At 41.9% G+C, this 18,143-nt stretch overlaps 2 protein-coding genes across 5 annotated transcripts; one reads left to right on the forward strand and one right to left on the reverse strand.

Annotated features, from left to right (window-relative positions):
- The first annotated feature begins 624 nt into the window (after nucleotides 1-624).
- On the forward strand, nucleotides 625-2,588 carry LOC112282515 (uncharacterized). Its single transcript, XM_024520180.3, has 3 exons — nucleotides 625-1,001; nucleotides 1,546-1,758; nucleotides 1,994-2,588. The coding sequence occupies exons 1-3, from the start codon at nucleotides 828-830 to the stop codon at nucleotides 2,438-2,440; spliced, it is 834 nt and encodes a 277-aa protein (XP_024375948.1). The 5' UTR covers nucleotides 625-827; the 3' UTR covers nucleotides 2,441-2,588.
- A 544-nt stretch (nucleotides 2,589-3,132) lies between these two features.
- LOC112282513 (protein CHROMATIN REMODELING 5) lies at nucleotides 3,133-17,845 on the reverse strand. 4 transcript variants are annotated; one of them, XM_090250608.1, is made up of 32 exons: nucleotides 16,540-17,845; nucleotides 15,716-16,314; nucleotides 15,328-15,553; nucleotides 14,914-14,981; nucleotides 14,196-14,669; nucleotides 13,506-13,745; nucleotides 13,231-13,314; nucleotides 12,880-12,939; nucleotides 12,575-12,675; nucleotides 12,320-12,371; nucleotides 12,071-12,134; nucleotides 11,741-11,834; nucleotides 11,472-11,559; nucleotides 10,581-10,715; nucleotides 9,918-10,109; nucleotides 9,616-9,683; nucleotides 9,307-9,400; nucleotides 8,854-8,978; nucleotides 8,643-8,706; nucleotides 8,189-8,401; nucleotides 7,780-8,022; nucleotides 7,504-7,614; nucleotides 7,070-7,156; nucleotides 6,661-6,849; nucleotides 6,375-6,455; nucleotides 6,013-6,246; nucleotides 5,709-5,864; nucleotides 5,319-5,496; nucleotides 4,888-5,069; nucleotides 4,246-4,665; nucleotides 3,907-3,997; nucleotides 3,133-3,763 (listed from the first exon to the last, which is right to left on the reverse strand). In XM_090250608.1, the coding sequence occupies exons 2-32, from the start codon at nucleotides 16,253-16,255 to the stop codon at nucleotides 3,198-3,200; spliced, it is 5,520 nt and encodes a 1,839-aa protein (XP_090106734.1). In that variant the 5' UTR covers nucleotides 16,256-16,314; nucleotides 16,540-17,845; the 3' UTR covers nucleotides 3,133-3,197. The 4 variants fall into 4 exon arrangements, with proteins under 4 accessions (XP_090106734.1, XP_024375941.1, XP_024375940.1 ...); XM_024520173.3 differs by having other exon boundaries at nucleotides 6,013-6,261; XM_024520172.3 differs by having other exon boundaries at nucleotides 6,013-6,261; nucleotides 17,645-17,840.
- Nucleotides 17,846-18,143: the final 298 nt, after the last annotated feature.

An 18,143-nucleotide genomic window follows, 5' to 3' on the forward strand; every position in this document is an offset into this window, starting at 1 on the left:
AATCCCAGCATCTGCTGTCAGCCACGAAATCTTGAAGGGTAGATTCGTTTTGTAGTGCTTTTAAGTTTAGTCTTACAAAGTGAGATAACTCCTACCCACAACAATAGAAAATGCAGGCCGAGGGAATTACTCACATAGCTTTTCCTCACTTCATATATGACAGGTTGTAATACATTCCGAAAACATCTTGTTACTTGGTGTAACATTTCTTGGGTTGTGTTTTAATAATACCGAATTCCTGGTGAATAAAGTTGGGTAGAAATGCTGATGTTATGATTAAGTTTATTCCATCATCCTTCCATGCTTGAAAATAGAATTAGGTGGAAGTGAAACTCTACTTTGAAGCTCGCTTGAAGGTTGTAATGTCTTCTTTCGTACTGAATTTTTATTCAACAAAAAGAAAAAGAAAATCAATTGAGACAGCACTCATAAAACGGAGGACCATGGCGTCATCAGTCATCGAACGTGCCTCATCCAGTAGATGAATGAAATCCCGGCGCTCATCTCGCGGGGCTTTACAGTCGCGGCGAAGGATTGGGCGCTCCAACCAGATGAAGCGCAAGAGGGTGGCGATGGAGCGCCATGGAATCACACCCGAGCACACGCATTCCCAACTCAATCCATGCCCCGCTGAGAGCTTGTTCCCCTCCAATTCACAGCTTCTCTTGGGGTTGTGAGTTGCTGAAACGCGGCGCTACTGCCACTGGGATTTGGTCGCGAACATGTTTTGGTTTCGGAGATAATGTCGCGAGGTCGGGTGAGGAATGTTAGGATTTAGCTCGTAGTGGACATCGCGTCTTCTCGAATTGTCAAGTAGGTTTGCGGATATGCTGTTCATGTGCGCGCACCCGGCCTTGCGGCCATCCGTTTCTTCCTGCTTTCTTACTGGGTCGCTGCAGCTATGGAGTGGGCGCGGCCTGGCTATTGAGAGCTTGCTGCGGCGGTCCGCTGGTCGCAGGACCTGCAAGCGCCTGTTGGTATTTGTGTCGGCGAGCGGACAGGTGAGACGTTAGTAGTGTGCTTTTGCAGTCTCTGTGGTCTTGTTGTAGTGATCTTTGTTTTTATTTTATCAGTGATTCGGATGCTTGGATGTAGTCAAGGTCGCCATAGGCAATTGATGTCTCCTACGAGCTGTCGAACTGCTGCAGTGGCTACATTCTGTTGATCGCTGCGGCAACTTTTGTTTCTCACAGCAGTCACGATGATGGTGGACTTGATTTCATAGACATGGCTTCATCGTTGAAACTTCCGTTTGCTGTCGCTTTAATAACCCGAACTCTCATTAAGATAATCAGATCCTCGAACTAAGTATGGTGTTATCCATCGACCTAGAGCTCTTAGGTGTGGTTGTCGTAAGGTGAAGGGTAGTCATCAGAGTCCAAAGTTATTTTTACTTCGTAACCTTCAGCAATGTGGTCACAGAGTGAGCTTATTTTGGTAATGTCAATATGAGTTCTTTAGGGGTTTGTTGGGGCTGTGTTACTGTGTAATTCCTGAGTTGCAAGCATGTGCGATCGCCTCATATGGGTATTTTCTTTATGAAAGGTGGACGAGCCAGAGGATGGAGATGGCAAGGGCGATGAGCAAGTGCAGGATATGCTGGTAGGCATGGTGCGACTCCAGGCTGGGAAAATGCGTGTTACTGAATTTGTTGACGAGCGCTCCAAGTTGTTGTCTGACATTGCCGATCAAGCCAAGGAGGAGTATGATAAAATCGCTCAAGATGCCATGGGGAAGATGGACGAAGCAAGCTCCAAGGTACTAATCCTCATTGTTTACTTTTCGTTAGGAGAGAATTCGGTATCTACGAACTGGTGAAGTGATCATTTATTGCAGAGGATGCAATTTTTGTCCCTAGCCACTTGCTTTACAGTGATGTCTTACGCGGGCCTCTTTTAACTGCGTATTTCTTCTCGTGTCACTCGTGATCATTTTTCCAATTGATCGAACATTGTTATGTGAGTCTCAGCTTCTGTAATACCTTGTTTTGCAGATTATAAGTAGCGTTGATGCAGAAGCGCAAGCAATGGAGGAGGAATTGGCGTCTGCGAGGGCTCAAATGGAAGCCGACAGCCGGGAATTCGACGAATTTGAGGAGAATGTTGACAAGGCTCGCAGTGAAGGTTTGTTCTTCAAAAGTTTGTACAGTAAACCTTTAAAGCCATGGAGCGACCGCACTGCTGACGAGAAAAAGAGCATCAAAGAGGAGGCAAAGATTGTCTTCAATGTTGCTAGGAAGTCTGGATCGTCTAAAACTCGGAGGTTTTTGTATGGGGTCCTCATTTTCTTGTTGAGTTTGTCATTAGTGGAGGCTGTCTCGAACGGTGAGCATCCATGGCCAAAGTTGGCTTTGTATTCTTTCATTCTAGTGGCACTTGTAGTTCAGCTAACTTACGAGAGTTTTATGGCCTCTGATGGGGGCGACTCATCACAAAAGTAGGGTAGTCTTAGTTAATTCTTTCTAGTATGTATAGAAATAGCTTATCCCCATCACTCTAGGTCTCAAACGCTTTACTGCTAAGTGTGTCATTATGAGATTATACATGTGGTTTCGTACCTCAGCCATGAATGAAGTGCTCTATCTCTAAGTTGCAGTATCCCTGTGAATGTTGAACATTAGAGGGCCAAACATTTCATTGGACAAGTCAGCATGTTAAGTACCCTAGATCTACTACTGAAATTAACGCTTACTTTGTACACAGCAACAGACTTCCTAGCGTTTTTCATGAAGCAGCAACTCGATGGGGCCATGCTCCGTACTTCCGTTTTGCAATTTCACCACCTTACAGTAAAATTGTACCATTCCGAGGTACTGGTGGAATACTCTTTAGTGTCAAGTAACATCGTCCGCAACAGCTAGTACTTTGCCCGCCAAACATGCTACATATGTCTTTACACGCCTTTCCCTTCAAAATCTCATTTAGAAATACACAAGTTAACACATTCTACACTCTACATCTACGAGATTAAATTAGTAAAAATCTCGCTGTTGTGTGCCGTGCCAACTTTGCATTTGGCTATAAGTAAATGACAGTATTTATGAGACTCATTCTGAGTGCGCTTTGCAAACAAAGCCACTTAACTTTCGTCCTGGGATCTAAATCGACTTCGATCGTTGCAGATAGGCACTCATTGATAACTAAACAATTCTTATTCATTGAAAGAAAAATGTCAATAGGGTAATTAACAACCCCTTCTCAATGTGTGAAAGCCGGGGGTGCATGCCCGTATGGCCCTGTTGGCCTGGGTTGAGGTCTTGGATTTCGATTAACATCCCTCCTATTCCAATCTCGGCTCCGATCATGCGGCCCCCATGGGCCCCTATCTTCTCTAAGATCCTTATCATAACCCCACCCACTGCCGTTAACACCAACAAGAGGCGAACCCCTATTCCTCCAACCATCTACACTTCCAGGTCTGCCATCCCATTTCCGACGGTCTGTTGCATTGTGGGGTCCAATGGGGGGACCTCCAGGTGGGTCCTCTCTCTGCCGTCGTTTCCAGGGTTCATAATCCCCTCGACTAGGCTCCCCTACTTGCGCACTTGTATTTCCAACGTGATTTTGTCTCCTGTTACTGGTAAGGTGGCTTTGTTCATCCCTTCCACTAGGACCAGCTGCACTACCGTGATTGGGATCCTGGGATGTCCCTCTGGCATGTTCATGCGTAGGTTCCTGTCGCAATTTCTTATATATTTGTGCTAGTTTATCCCCCGTCAGATTCGAAAATGTAGACACATAATTCCAAAGTCTGGTGGCCATTCCTGCATCCAATACAACAAAAATAGTTTTGGTGTCAATCATCGAATGTAAAGGATTTAGAGATCAAAAAACAACCATGAGATACACCTGAAAAGTACTGAAAAATACGAGAAAGTTCATGTTGTCGATAAAAAAAACCACTTACTATCTGGATTAGGATTAGCTTCATTTTCAGCTAGGATGGAGTCGATTTTCCGGCCTAGAGTCTGCAAATACGTCTTCACTCTTCGAAGAACCTGCAGAAGGTAGATGCAGCAGAGTGTTTGGATGTTAAAAAAAATCGTAAATTTGCCAAAAGACTGAATTCAACTAAAAACAAAGAAATGTAGAATTCTTCTTGGCATTAATTATGGCCCTCTAAAAGGTCGCTGTACTAAATCTCGTGAACGACATTCGGTCTTATATCCACATACGTAATGTTACTATGTAACTAGTAGTCGAAAAAAATCACATCAGCGTGAACATAGGACAGCAGAAGACAAACCTCTTCTTTAGGTAAACTGAAATTCGTTTGAAGCTTTTGTAGACTTCCCAGTGTACGAGACTGGTCTTCCATCATTTGAGCACACCAGAATTGCCATTTCTCTTCTTTAGACTGCCTCTCTGTATTGTCCTTATTCCTTCCACGTCCGCGCGATGGCTGTACGCCACCTTCATCGGTGCCCGAGATTTCGCCTTCCTCCTTGACATCTTGATCGGTTCTAAAGCGTTTTGCAGCTCGGTCCCTAGCACTAATTTTCTGTGGGCCGGACCCTCCAGAATTTTTCCTTCCTAAACCTGAACTTGGCTTAGCAGACCTATCTTTTGCGCTGTCATCCAACCAATCACGTTTATGTCCTCCTTTAGACCTCGCAGGCCTTTCAGACTCGTCATTCCCATTCATCTCACCTGAAACTTCAAGTTCCTGTAAGCCATAAAAGAAGTCAATCATAGTGCTCTACCTTTGGCACAAGAGAACCGCTCCGGGTATCCCAATTTTGTTCTAGCTTCAGACAAGCCTACCAGTATTTAGGTGAGGTGTATGAGATATAAGGGTGCTGGATCTACTACTGATTACTAGTCCCAGTGGTAATAAAGGGTGCTAAACAATTCACACCTTGAAATTTTCGAATCAAAACGGCTGTACCTTCCGTAAGAGAGCATTTACACGAGCCTCAAGATGCGTTGAACGAGGCAAGGACGTATCAGCGGCAGTAGCACCTTGCGGAGCCAATTTATCGAACAGAAAGAGTTTTTCATCCAGTCTTATCTTCTCCCAATTACCAAGTCCATGGTAATAAACACCCAATAGTAGTCTTGCGTCATCAACTACGAACATATCACACAAAAAAATCGACATTCCAGTGGTTACAAAGCACAAAATATAATTTTCTCATCCACTAAAACACAAATCGCAAGCGCAAGAAGGTGACAAAATCAGTGAGTAAAATAATAAAAATACCGCCGCCTGAATCTGTGCGAGAATACCAAACTTGATCAAATTATGTGCTGGAGCATTTCATAAAACGAGTAATTTTGGGATAATAACCACAATAAGACATCAGAATATAATTATACCTTGGCTCCACTCGCATACTTTCGACCAAGAAGGTACTCTGGGATGGGACTTGAGCCGAAATTGAGCAACGGGGTCTTTGAAACGCTTTATACGTTTTCCTAGCAGAGTCAATTCTTTGATCCTACCAAGCACATCTTGTGCTTTGACAGGTACTCCAAAAAAGTCCAGAACAGCGGCCTGCAGCGCAGCAGCAAAATCCAGAATCAAAATGTTTTTCTCACAGAGGACAGCATGGTCATGATCATGTGTGAATATCTGAAGGACGTCCCAATAGCTTAAAGCCGACTCAGCCTTCAAAAAACCAAAAGGATGACGGACAAAACAGAAAGAATTACTGACAATACAGAAATAAAATTGAGATATCTTCACAGGCTTACGACTATGTATACCTTACTATCAGCTCCTGCCCTGCGCAACGCATCTTTACAACCATTGACAAGTACATCCCATAACTCAGATTGCAAGCTAGTGGACGTCTCTGAGACTGGTTCTCCTGCCTCCTTGGCAATGAGTTTCATCCTACTCGAATCACCAAATCTTTTAACCTGGACCAGCATCATCCGACATTCGTCAGTGCCCAAATGCCAGAAGTGACCGATAAGATGTTTCTTCGGTTCCACTTCAGTACTCTCAATGCTCAGCACACTACGACATTTAAATATATGCTCAAAAGAAGAAATTTCGTAAACAAACCGCTTTGATAAACAAATTGGCTTCTTTCTTTGTAAGAACACCGCCTCGCCACTCAGCAGCACGAGCAGCAGCTCCCTCGATTTCAGATGGAGGCACGTATTCTTTACTAGCTTTGGTTCCAACTTTGGGAGCCTTCTCTTTAACATCACCTCGTCGTCGTTTCCCATCCCTTTCAGACCTAAAATCTTCAGAATAGTTCCGCACAGTTCTTGCCACGCGTGGGCCTGACACGTCCTGTATGGGGACAGCCTGTACGTGAAACAAGGCTTAACGGCCTGTTTAATTTGGAATGTTAACAAAAAGTAAAAATAATAAGAAGAGAAGACCTACGACATAGATGACATGAGAGTTTTGAACCGTACTTCTGCTTGCCTCGATGAATCATGAGGAATCAAGCGGCTCCAGAAGGTGGCATCATCTTCTGTATTGCTGAAATTTGCAACCTAGAACAACCCGTAGTCAAGAATTATAAGTGACATGAGGTACGGCCATATACAGCATTAGTTCACCTCCAAATCTATGCGAATGGCGAGCTGCACCGAAAATCTTACAGATACATTTCATCATAAAAACAAACTCTATGATAGGAAAACAGATCTTGGATCAATCATTCAAAGAAGGGGACCTGAAACTGTGGATGATAAATACCTTGAATGCACCTAGGAGCTCATTGCCCTCAGCGTCCACTTCGGCCGCCGATTTAGTCTCCACTTTCTCAGCCCGGGCCAAAATTTCATCAATATCCATGTTCTCAAGTTTGTTCTTCTGATCCTCCTCATTCTTATCATCCTTAAACAATTCTTCGGCACCAAATCGCAAAATAGCAGCGAGCTCGTTCTGTACGAGATATTACAAAATGCGATGAGCAAGGTCTGACATAGCTACTCAAGAATCCAAATTGCGTGAGAAAATAGGAATGCTTATATTTCAAACAGTAGCAATAATGAAAAGGTTCCTTGTTAAGAACTGAGTAAACTTGCAGCAATAAGGTAATCTATTACACAAACGAGAGTGCTTCAGATATGCTACTGGGGATAATGTTTAATGTTTACAATACCTTATCAAATCCTGTTCCCTTCTTTGCTTCTTTCTTTTCCAGTCTGCCCTGTGCGTTGAGCTTCTGAATGACCAGGTGATCCAAGACCTGATACAAGGAGAACACACGAAGAAGGGAATGGATACAAGCGAATAAGTGTTCCTAGTCCAAACATGTGCGCGATCACTCAGAAAAGATTAACAATATTCGTGAAATATGGCACATTAATAAGCGATTTCAGCAAACTAGTAAAATACGAAAGAAAATTTTAATTCAAAACAGTTGCATAGTCAACAAGTGATAAACTTCGGCCTCCAGACAAACCAGAAAGTGATCTGCAAATTCAATTATACTCTGTCTAGAAAATTTAAAATTCTCTAGAAATTCGTTCTGTGCGTTCCAATTTTTACGGCACACAGGAATTCCGGCAACAAAGTCAGCGAAGCCAAACTTGCCATCTTCTTCTTCGCCCGCTCGAGAATATCCTCCTCAACACTCCGACTAATTACAAAACGATATATATTCACAACATCCCGCTGCCCAATACGATGTGCTCTACTCATTGCCTGCAGGAAACAAGCTTTTCAGAAAAATGCAGTTATTACTCCAAAGAAATGTTAAAGCAGACGGTTGAAGAACTCTAGCATCCATTTAAACAGATTCATTAAGTTTTTACATAGCGCATACAACACTTCATCTATTTAAGCAGGTAAAACCTTCAGGAAGCAGACCTGTAGATCATTCTGAGGATTCCAATCCGAATCGAATATAATGACAGTATCTGCAGTGGCAAGATTAATGCCTAAACCACCAGCTCGTGTTGACAATAAGAAGCAGAAGTCTTCACTTCCAGGGGCATTAAAGTGCTCCATAGCTTGATGTCTGAGGTCTGATCGTGTACTACCATCTAAACGCTGAAACTGGAACCCTCGCAAACTCATGTAATCCGCTAAGATATCTAACATCTTCACCATCTGAAAAAACAACAACACCACCCTCGGTTTTGTGAGACAGTCAAGATGTATAAGATACATGGATAATATTTCAACATCTTCGACAAAATTTAAATCAAGCAGAGCTACCAGCAGAATGTGACAGATATAAGTTTCCTACTACACAGTCTGCAAAGAGAGTAGTTACCTGTGAGAAAATAAGAACACGATGGTTTGTTTCTTTCAGGCGTATCAACAACTTGTCAAGAATGGCAAGTTTACCGCTACTTAGAACAATGCGCTGGACTTTGTTGTTATCATTCATGTTCGCATCTCCACCATAGCCATGGTCGGCACTTTCAAACAGAAATGGATGATTACAGCACTTTTTGAGCTCCACAACTATGTTCAGCAAAGAAACCTACAAGATGAGATAAAAAGGCACAGTAAAACTTTAGCTTCTTGAAAATGCAGGAGAAAAACAAGCAGCAGAAAAAGAAATCACAGTTTTAACCGGTAGTCGCACTCAGAAATTTTGCAACCATTTGGATGATGAATTCATCTTTAAAAATAGACTCCCTCTGAAACGCTACATGTTTCCATGCCACGACGTGCGACGAGCCTAGTTCATGCTTTACGTCAAGATAATTGAGAACTTTGACCTGATTTACGCGAACGCCCTTATTCAGATCATTGAAGTTGCGCTCCAAGATCCATTTGTAATACCTTGAAAACATAAAAATGGTAGATGTTAGATATATTTCTCAGTATTTATATACTAACGTTCCACACAAACATTGCTGGCAAGCAATGATTTTCATGATTTTCCACGCTTTGTACTGCTAAACGTAAGATTAGTAACATGAAACTCACTGCTTTTGAAGAGGCGACATTTCCACTCTCAAAATGCGCTCAATTTTGGGTGGCAATGATTTTTCCACATCTTTAATTACTCTCCGCAACAAGTGAGGTCGCAGCTCTGCGTGGAGATTTGCAAGCTGACAAGAGAAGAATAACACATAAATTCAGTATAACATATCAACTTAAAATAAATTTATCAAGAAGACTGGTCAACATTGTACAAAATAATAAGCACCATCACATGGAAAGTCTGCGGAAAACAGCATTCCTAAGTGCTTTAGTGTTTAACAGCTATCAATTGTTAAATACACATGCGAATCTTGAACAATATAATCTACAATGAGACAACCCTTAATCGAAGATAGAAAGTAAGCAAGCCAGACTCAAAAACAGTTCTGAAATAAATTACAAATAAGATTCACTCATTTGCATGCCTAACTTTGTGGCTGAATGGACAAAACATACCTCCTTTTCATCGAAGGAACTCAAATTCTTGTAGTGCTCCGTGAATTGTTCCTTGCTCTTGAATTTATCAGAATCGAGAAAGTGAAGAAGCGCCCTGAGAAGTACAGATAACCACCATAAAAAAATTAACGTGATTAAATACACTAGACTTATTAATCACAAGCAAAGATCAGTGAACTGGGTGCTGAAAGACATTAAAAATTGGATGAAAGTCACCTTTGCAGAATCCAGAATGATAATCCAACATGCAGGAAGTCCCAAGGTAAGCCACATATTTAACAGAAAAAGAAGCGTTCAAAATTGGCATACCAAAGTTCCTCAACACTGTTCTGTAGCGGTGTTCCCGTGACCAGTACTTTGTTTTTGGTACTGAACTCCTGTTCAAAAATAAGTGAAAAAACAATCAAATCCAGCATTCGCAACAAGAAACATGAAAACATGGTACAGTCGTTTAAAATCGTCGGTGATACATCCCAGTTCAACTTCCATGACACCCAACACTACCAGGTGACATATCAATGACAAATAGAGGTACGCAGAAGACATGCGAAGTATAAACCAAAATATCTATCATACATAGATCACTATCAAAGGTTCCAGGATCACAGTACTTGTAGAGTGGTGTATAAAGAGGCTTCGCAATTTTTCAGCCTGTGGGCTTCGTCAACCATCAGATAACACCATTTTATCCTTGATAACACGGCCTTATCTTTCAGTACAACTTCATATGTAGTTAAAAGTGTGTTGAACTTTATGGTCCGCCCAGTCTTCCGCCCAGTATAAAATTCATGTTGTTGACATGTCTGCAAATTTTAACATGCCAATTTCAAATCAAAATTCGCAAATTGGTAAATGATAACAACTCAAGCATACCTGTATACACAACCTTCTATCGATTGTTCCTTGAAGTGTTCTATGATGTAGTCATTTATCGAGTGTTTCGTTGGTAAATGATACTAAGTCTAGAACGACAACATGCACTTAAATATTATAAGAAATTTAGTACTAACTTCACCCTCCTAAGATTCCCCCTCATGTATAGTTACTTGACAAAACCGAACGAAAAAGACAACTAGCGCGTAACCCCAAATAGCAAACTTGACGGAGAGTTACTGAATCATTCATGTTAAGCATAATAATAAGTGCATCCAAATATAAAAATAGATTAAGAAAGATAAGATAATGACCAAAACAATAAAACCAAATTTGCGACCAGGATATGTTTGATAAAACCAAGTTTAGGATGGAAAAGTCTACAAGTCTAGGACACTCACCTCCCGACTAGCTCGGTTGCCAACATAAACAACTACATTCATATCCGGTAACCATTTCCGAAACTCTTTGGCCCAATTTGTGATGGTGGAAAGCGGTACAACTACCAAAAAAGGTCCAGGTATTTGTTGAGCATTCTGCAATAAAAAATATCCCAGAAAAAACATAAGGTGCAGTTAAGACATGTTCATTTTGCAAGAAGCAACAACTTCCTGTGGAAATCCAAATATTATTCAGCACAGAACTCAGGCTATGCTCCTTTTCCAATCAGTCTTATGAAATAACTTCAGAGCTTCAGTATAACTTAGTTGAGGAGCCAAACTAAATACACACCAAGCCAACTCAAAAGCTCAAATCACTTCATTAGAATCCAGACGAGGTGAAAACTTTAAGCGCAACATCAATTAACAATAAGGTAGATGCATATGTTTTAATTTCCGTATTCCTGCATGGTATAAAAAAAAATAGCATAAACCATCTGAAAAGAATGCTTTAAACGCACTCAAATCATATGAACGTAATTTAACTTTGGTTAGTTGGAATTAAGGTCGTTAACCAACGCCATAATTACCCTTCTACATGCTATTCTAGAAGTCTATGTCAACCAACTTCACAAACCCATAAAAAACTGCTGTTTACTCAGAAAAATGTTCATACAAACAGGTTTTATTTGTGTTTCATTCGCTCATAGACATAAGAAAATAGTACTAGATTGTGTTGTCCGTCTCTACACACTTGAAAAATCAAACAGAAATAGGGCCTTCTATCTTACCTAAATGAAAAAACGGATAAAAAAATAATAATAATAATAATAATAATAAACTTAGTTTTTTTAAAACATCACATGAACAAAAAGGAAAAAAAGAAAGTAGAGCACTAAGTCAGGTCCACACCTGCAAAAATCCAAGCATCGAGACTGACTGAACTGTCTTGCCAAGACCCATTTCATCTGCAAGGATAACATTGGTGTCGTTCCTCCAACTGTTCACCCACATAACAGCAACAAGGGCTCAGTAGAATACCAAAACCAGACTTACCTTAACTCACCCACTCGGCGACATCAGTGACTCGTTACTGCCACCACTATTTCTATCCACTAACATTTGTCCTCAGTGAATATGCCACTGTGACGTTGACAAAATCGCTGCAATTTGGTGCATACCTGTTCATCAAAAAATTTAATCCTTCCAATTGATAGTCCCGTAGTGTTCCACCTTTCAGCCATTCTGGCTGCTCTTCCAATTTCCGCATGCTAACTGGCATCCGTAAAATTATGTCAGATGAATCAAGCTCAGAATGCGGAAAATCTCAGAGAATACTCAAGATACTCATGCCTAATCTCTAGCTTGAAAGGCAAAAACCATGTGAGTGGAATGTTCGAAATCAAAAAGTAGGAAAAAAATGCCTACATTCAGAGAGCAAAAATCTTCCATTCTGACGGCCTCATTTACAACAAGCAGCAAATACAACCAATATGTAATGCAGGATCTACCTTTGCCTTTTCGTCTCTGAGCATCTACAAGCTTTCCTTGAAAAGTTGTGGCAGCTTCACGGGCCTGTCAGGCATAAGGAATCGCGGAAGTAGTAGCGTAAATATAGAATTAGAAATGCTAGATAATGATAAAGATGAGAGACATCATAACAAGGTGACCAACGAATACCTTATCATAGAGTGAGTTGTGTTTGAAAAAATAAATCAAAATAAAAGGAAAAGTGCAACTTTTTGACGAACTGAACTGACCTTATATTCATCAATCTGAGCCTGAGCGAAGGCGATATCCGTGTCTTTCTCCCTGCAAGCAAAAGAGATGTTCATTAAATTAGGTTATTTATTGATGACAGGTAACCAATGAACAAAATGGTCATACGGCATTGCGACGGTACAACAGTTTTAAGATAGTAACCACCGATTTCTTGCAACTAACTCACATTCAATCAAACGCAACCTCACGCACACCCGAATATAGCACCACCGACAACAGGTATGAAATTGTACCATGTTGAATCACAATAGGACAGTCCTTTCCATTTGACCAGATACTCTATGATCTCTTCATCATTGTCCATTCGATTTCTATCAGCAAACACCCGTTCCACCTGCCAATAAATTCACCAAAAATAATCGACATTTAATTTACAAACTTACGAACTCCTCGACAACATAGATGGTTCAAGAAGCAGTCACATAGGATCGAAGTATCACAAAGAGTACAGAAGTTGAATCTAATTTGCGACTGGGCGCTTCCAATTCCTAGTTAATAAGCTTTCAAATCCCTTTCAGAGGTACCTAATAAGACGTACCTGGAGGTACTGTTTAAGAAGGTCCAACTCCATCTCCTTGCTCACATCGTGTAGTTCAGCCTGCAAAACAAGGAGTATCAGACAAGAATATGCACAAACTAAACGTTTAATACGTTGTACACCTATGCTGTAGTACAATAGAAGAAAATTATGATGCCAACACAGTTTGATCCCTAAGCACTACAGCGCCTACCTCCACGGCGTAACATGAGGGAGTAACATTTATCACTAGTGGTAGGGTGAAACTCAACACGCAAACACTATAAACAACAAGAACTAGTTGAAGTGAACAAGAAAACCAGGACTAATAATCATAGAATATTGGATCTAGCAAATATAGAGAAAACATACCTCCTCTGGAGAGAGCGACTGACGAATTTCTCTATCCTCGTCGACCTTCTTCATGTAATTTAGCACTTTCTTATATCCACTTAGCTACGGATGCCAACACATTACCACGATGAAAACATCGAGATAGAAATCATGAGAATGAAAGCGATTTTCGAAGTCCATCAAACGATTACTCCGACTACAATAGCATGAACTAATGTTTCGAAGGAAGCTGACAACAAAACACATACAATCAAAACATGCATGATCACTAGTGAAAGCTAAGCTTGACTAACCGGTTCGAGCTCTGATAAGAGCATCCATTGACAATGTAGATATGACTGGCCTTTCCATTTTATGTAAAATTCCTGATCGTCCCAGTTGAGTTCAGCATGCGGATCTGTATCAAGCACAAATGGTTCTGCACGACTTCCACCAGCGGCTTCTGCCTCAGCAATCCCTATAGGTTGATGCCACAAAACCCTTTCAATGGCATCACCACTGTCCTCCTCCTCCTCTAGCTCCTCTGCTGCGACCTGGAAACAAGATAGAACACTTAAGAACATGAACCAATTCTGACTAAAAAAGTACTGAACAGCAGGACTTTAGCTCAACTAAACACATGGCTGAAAGAAAACTTCAGCATTATAAATGTAAATAATGCAACACGCTGAAAAACATCCATAGCAAGCCACTTGCTCATGTCAATCATACCAACCAAAAGCCATTTGGAACACAGTCAACACATGTTAAAATAAAATGAAATAAAATAAAGAAACCCAAGAAAGTTCCAGAACAAATATGTATCCTAAAGCTTTTGAAGATAAGAAGTGAAATAGGAAGATAATATCCATACAATAAGGTAAGCTTGTACAAATTCTCTGCATAAAATCACCTCTACTTAACGTCCATAACAACGACACCCGAGCCTGTCATCACCAATAACAGATAAAGTGATGGCATAGCGGCAACGAAAAGGTCCAAACCTTGAGACGCTTCTTTTCTCGCTCGTCCTCTGAATCCTCACTGTCCTCGACTTCTGCATACGACTTCCTTGGAAGCGTTCGACTAGACGTACGAGTGCGGGCTTCCCTAGCAGAGGCATCCCTATCTCTTTTTGAGATACGAGGTGATCCCGATGTCTCCTGCCTTCTTCTGCTATTTGAAGTTCCTGCTTTGCGCTGCGGACGACCATAGCTCGAATCTTCGTCACTTTCGTCTTGTTCACTGTCTTTTGCAGAGGATTCATCATCACTGCTAGAGAATAAGCCCTGTACTCTGAGTCTTCGAGTGGGAATAACTCGGGTTCGGTTGTGATTGATTCGAGACGTTCGAGTGGTTTTGCGCTTGCGCGAGGCCCTCCTCTTTCCATAATCATCATCACTATCATCTGAGAGTTCCAGACTCTCATCCGAGTCCTCCTCAGAAGGTTCATCACTGTCTTCAACAGCGCCGGCACCCTGTCAAAGTTCAAGTTGTGATAATAGTGTAGACGATCAATTAGTTTAGAACGAAATACGACTTTAGCCCCAATCCTAGCACAAAGTAGGCTGCATTCAGGTGATAACACAAAATTATAAGATTTATTCTGAAAGTTGAGATCGACTTCAAATTGCAGAGATAACATTCGATGTCAAAGGGCAGTTACGACTAAATGAGCAAGGCATAAAGAAGGTTAAGGATAGTGTACAAACTAAGACTTACGTGCCTTCCACCACGACTGGAACCCCCATCCGTGGGGTCGAAGTCCGAGTCCTGAGGATCATCGGCAGCTGTACAACACAAACATGGACCAGGCCCATCCAAAATCATGCATGGTATCCTTACAAAGAAAACCTAGCACACACATCGAAAGTGAATTGTAAAGAGAAATTTGACCTACAAAGGGAACTGTAGAGAGTGAATCAGCAATGCATGGTGCATATGTAAAACAAAGCTGTTCTGTGAATACAATAAGAAATGATGAACCTTGATACTGCAAAGGATATAATATGCCGTGTATTCGAACATCTAAATATAAATACAACAGAATTACGCATACCACACAATCATGGCTTATACGAATTCTGCAAGGTATACGGTCCCATAATTATACAAGATGAGAAAAGCATAACTCACGATCTTCATCATCCTCTTCCTCTTCATCTTCCAATTCGTACTCTTCTGGTTCTGGTTCTACGGACTTCTCACGCTTGACTGGTCTAGATACTGGCCTTCGAAGGACTGATTGAACATTGGTCCTTACACCTCCAAAGCGCCGCGCATTTGTTTTTGGAAGCTCCTTAGCATACACTATTTGTAAGTCACCTTCATCTTCGTCAGAGGCATCGAAGTCCTCCTCAACCTAAAGATAGAACACATGGTTGATTCAAAACACTTTATTTCAGTGCCTGTTTCTGCAATATCTATAACAAGAATAGAGATTTGGCCTCAATATTTTCATATATCTCTTGCAATCAATCAACAAGAGCGGTATTAGAAATAGCGTTGCAGCCTGTAAGCCTACCTGATAATCATCATCAGAACCTTTATCGTCAGCCTCAAGCTCACTTACGTCCTTCAGATCATCTACATCTTCTCTGTTCCCAATATCCCCTTCCACGAACTCGTCATCAAGTCCCTTCTGATCAGTAACATCTTGTTCAGAAGGGCTGCCATCATCACTGAACGCCTCCTGTCTGTTGGTTGCTAGCTCAACCCCTTCTTCATAATCTGAGCCATGTGATCCATCCCCTGATACATCTCCAATCTCTTGTTTCGCTACTCTCACACGACCAGAATTGGTTGACACCGATGTATGCCTAACGTCCTCCTCAAAGTCGTCCCCCTCATTTCCAGAATCATCTCTTCCTCTCTCTTTGTCACTCACGCTCTCAGCTGCTACTTCCGGATCACTCTCACTTGAAACAAGCTCTTCCTCACCTCCGACTCTCCCAAACTCTAGATCACTAAATTCTTCCTCAGCTCTACCATTTGCGCTGTCTTCACCTACATCTCTTTCATCTCTTTCACTCGATACACTCTCATCATCCTCGTAGTCTGACATCCCGCAACACCCTAATATTTACAGATCCTCTGTTCATCAGCTCAAGCCTCACTAGCTACCTGCAAAAAAGACATGATTTCCACAAATAGATATCAGTGTAATTCGAAAACCTAATTGGATTAACAATCATTACAGATACATTTAACGACCAAATACAAAGCAACAGCCGTTTTATATTCTGCATGTAAGTCAAAATATGAAAGAACACAAACGTGACGAATTGAAAAGCAAAAAGATAGGCATACGAATAAAATGTGCATTGAAAGAGTGAGCCTCAAATTTACATTATCGAAGTAGACGTCATGAATTCGGTGGAGGCTTTGTTTCAACCGAGTGGCTTCTCCACATAACCAAAACCTCCACACATAACGCAACTAACCTCCTAATGATCGCAGGAATAGCTGCTCATGAATAGGAAATCCTTGAAACTTTCACGAGATTTAGCATTCAAAATCACAATGATACCAAGGAAGTCACATATTCGAATCCTACCATATATATACAAAAGAGCTCGAATTGTAGGACGGTCAGTTGGTTCTAATCCAGATGTTTTGCTCAAAATTCATAACTACAGATTGAAACCCTGAAAGCGAATCAATCCCCTAAAAAGAAGGATATCTAACTTTCGTAAAACTGACGCATATGCAGGTCTCTAAATTGGGTTTGAGAGTCGGGCATCGATCTTGCCCGACGAGCACCTAGTGAAGATAGAGTGCACACGAAGACAATAACACAAAAAAGATGCACCCACCAATTCATAACGAAGGATAAAGATGCAGGCAGTGGTGCGTCAAAGGAGAAAATACACTATCCCACCCAAAATCGGAATAGACTGCGTCAAACACAATCGGAATTAAGAACTATGTCGCATTACAGCGCACTCGTCGTTATTGTAAGCAATTAGGTTAACAATAACGGGGGCGGGATTACTACATCAAATTGGGAGGAAAAGAACTACTAAGAGCTCCTGCGAAGTACCGCAACTTCACCTAAATCATCACGTGCTTACTTTTCTACTAGAAATCAAACGAAGCCCTCCCTTAAACCCTCTTTCGAAACACCAAGACCACCCTAGGGTTCCCTTCCATTTCTACAAGGTCACACGAAGACAAGGTACCGCGCGTACAGTCACAACCCAGAGCAAGAAGGAGACGATGCCAGCTCTCGACGACAAATCTACCACGCGAAACACTTAGGTCACCGTCTGAGAGACCTCAGTGACCACCACAGAAAAACGCCATTTCCGAAACTAAACAACAAATTGCACCCTGCAGGCGTAAAGACACAGCAAGAGGATCAATCCAAGCGCCATCCTAACCGTAATTCACTGATTCTCATGGCGAGGGAGCCGATCCCCGACACAAGGCCCTGCAAACAATTGCTCCATACCCCTTTTTACGATTGAATCCCGTCCGGGAGCATCTCGCCTCCAAATACGACACTTCCACGTTCAGCTTGAAGGGCACAATGCGACCTACGCAGTGGTGCGATGCTCCAGCGCGATGTCGAAGCGATCATTGCACAATCCGGTTCTAATCTGTGCATCGGGAAGCAAGGGGGAGGGGGAGGGGGGGAGAGGAGCTGGACGCAGCAGAAAACGATTCACTTGTCAAGGGGGTCCCCTTACCTTACCCAGGTCAGGTCTCCACACCCGTTCCCCTCCCGTTCCCACGTACTCTTTTTAGTAACTTAGTAGTAGTAGTAGCAGTAATTCCACAACCCCCTCCCCCCCCCCCTCCCTGACAGGACCTGTCCCCCACGCCCATCATCCGTTCCCTGCCCCTTCGTTCCCTTGTTCCCATCTCGCGTTCCCTTTGCTTGGGGTTGGGGCACTGGTCGGGGGGCGTGGGGAAGGGCCATCGCATCTTTCTCCGTTGCCCGCCAACTG

The sequence above is a fragment of the Physcomitrium patens genome, chromosome 5, assembly GCF_059467195.1.
Source record: "Physcomitrium patens ecotype Gransden chromosome 5, ASM5946719v1, whole genome shotgun sequence".
NCBI lineage: Eukaryota > Viridiplantae > Streptophyta > Bryopsida > Funariales > Funariaceae > Physcomitrium > Physcomitrium patens.

Coding starts and splice junctions, on each gene's coding strand:
- LOC112282515 (XM_024520180.3), top strand. CDS start 828: ATGCTGTTCATGTGCGCGCACCCGGCCTTGCGGCCATCCGTTTCTTCC. Junction 1,002..1,545: donor TTGTGTCGGCGAGCGGACAG/GTGAGACGTTAG, acceptor TCTTTATGAAAG/GTGGACGAGCCAGAGGATGG. Junction 1,759..1,993: donor TGGACGAAGCAAGCTCCAAG/GTACTAATCCTC, acceptor CTTGTTTTGCAG/ATTATAAGTAGCGTTGATGC.
- LOC112282513 (XM_024520173.3), bottom strand. CDS start 16,255: ATGTCAGACTACGAGGATGATGAGAGTGTATCGAGTGAAAGAGATGAA. Junction 14,982..15,327: donor GGAAGAGGATGATGAAGATC/GTGAGTTATGCT, acceptor TGTGTTGTACAG/CTGCCGATGATCCTCAGGAC. Junction 12,940..13,230: donor AGTCGCTCTCTCCAGAGGAG/GTATGTTTTCTC, acceptor CTTGTTTTGCAG/GCTGAACTACACGATGTGAG.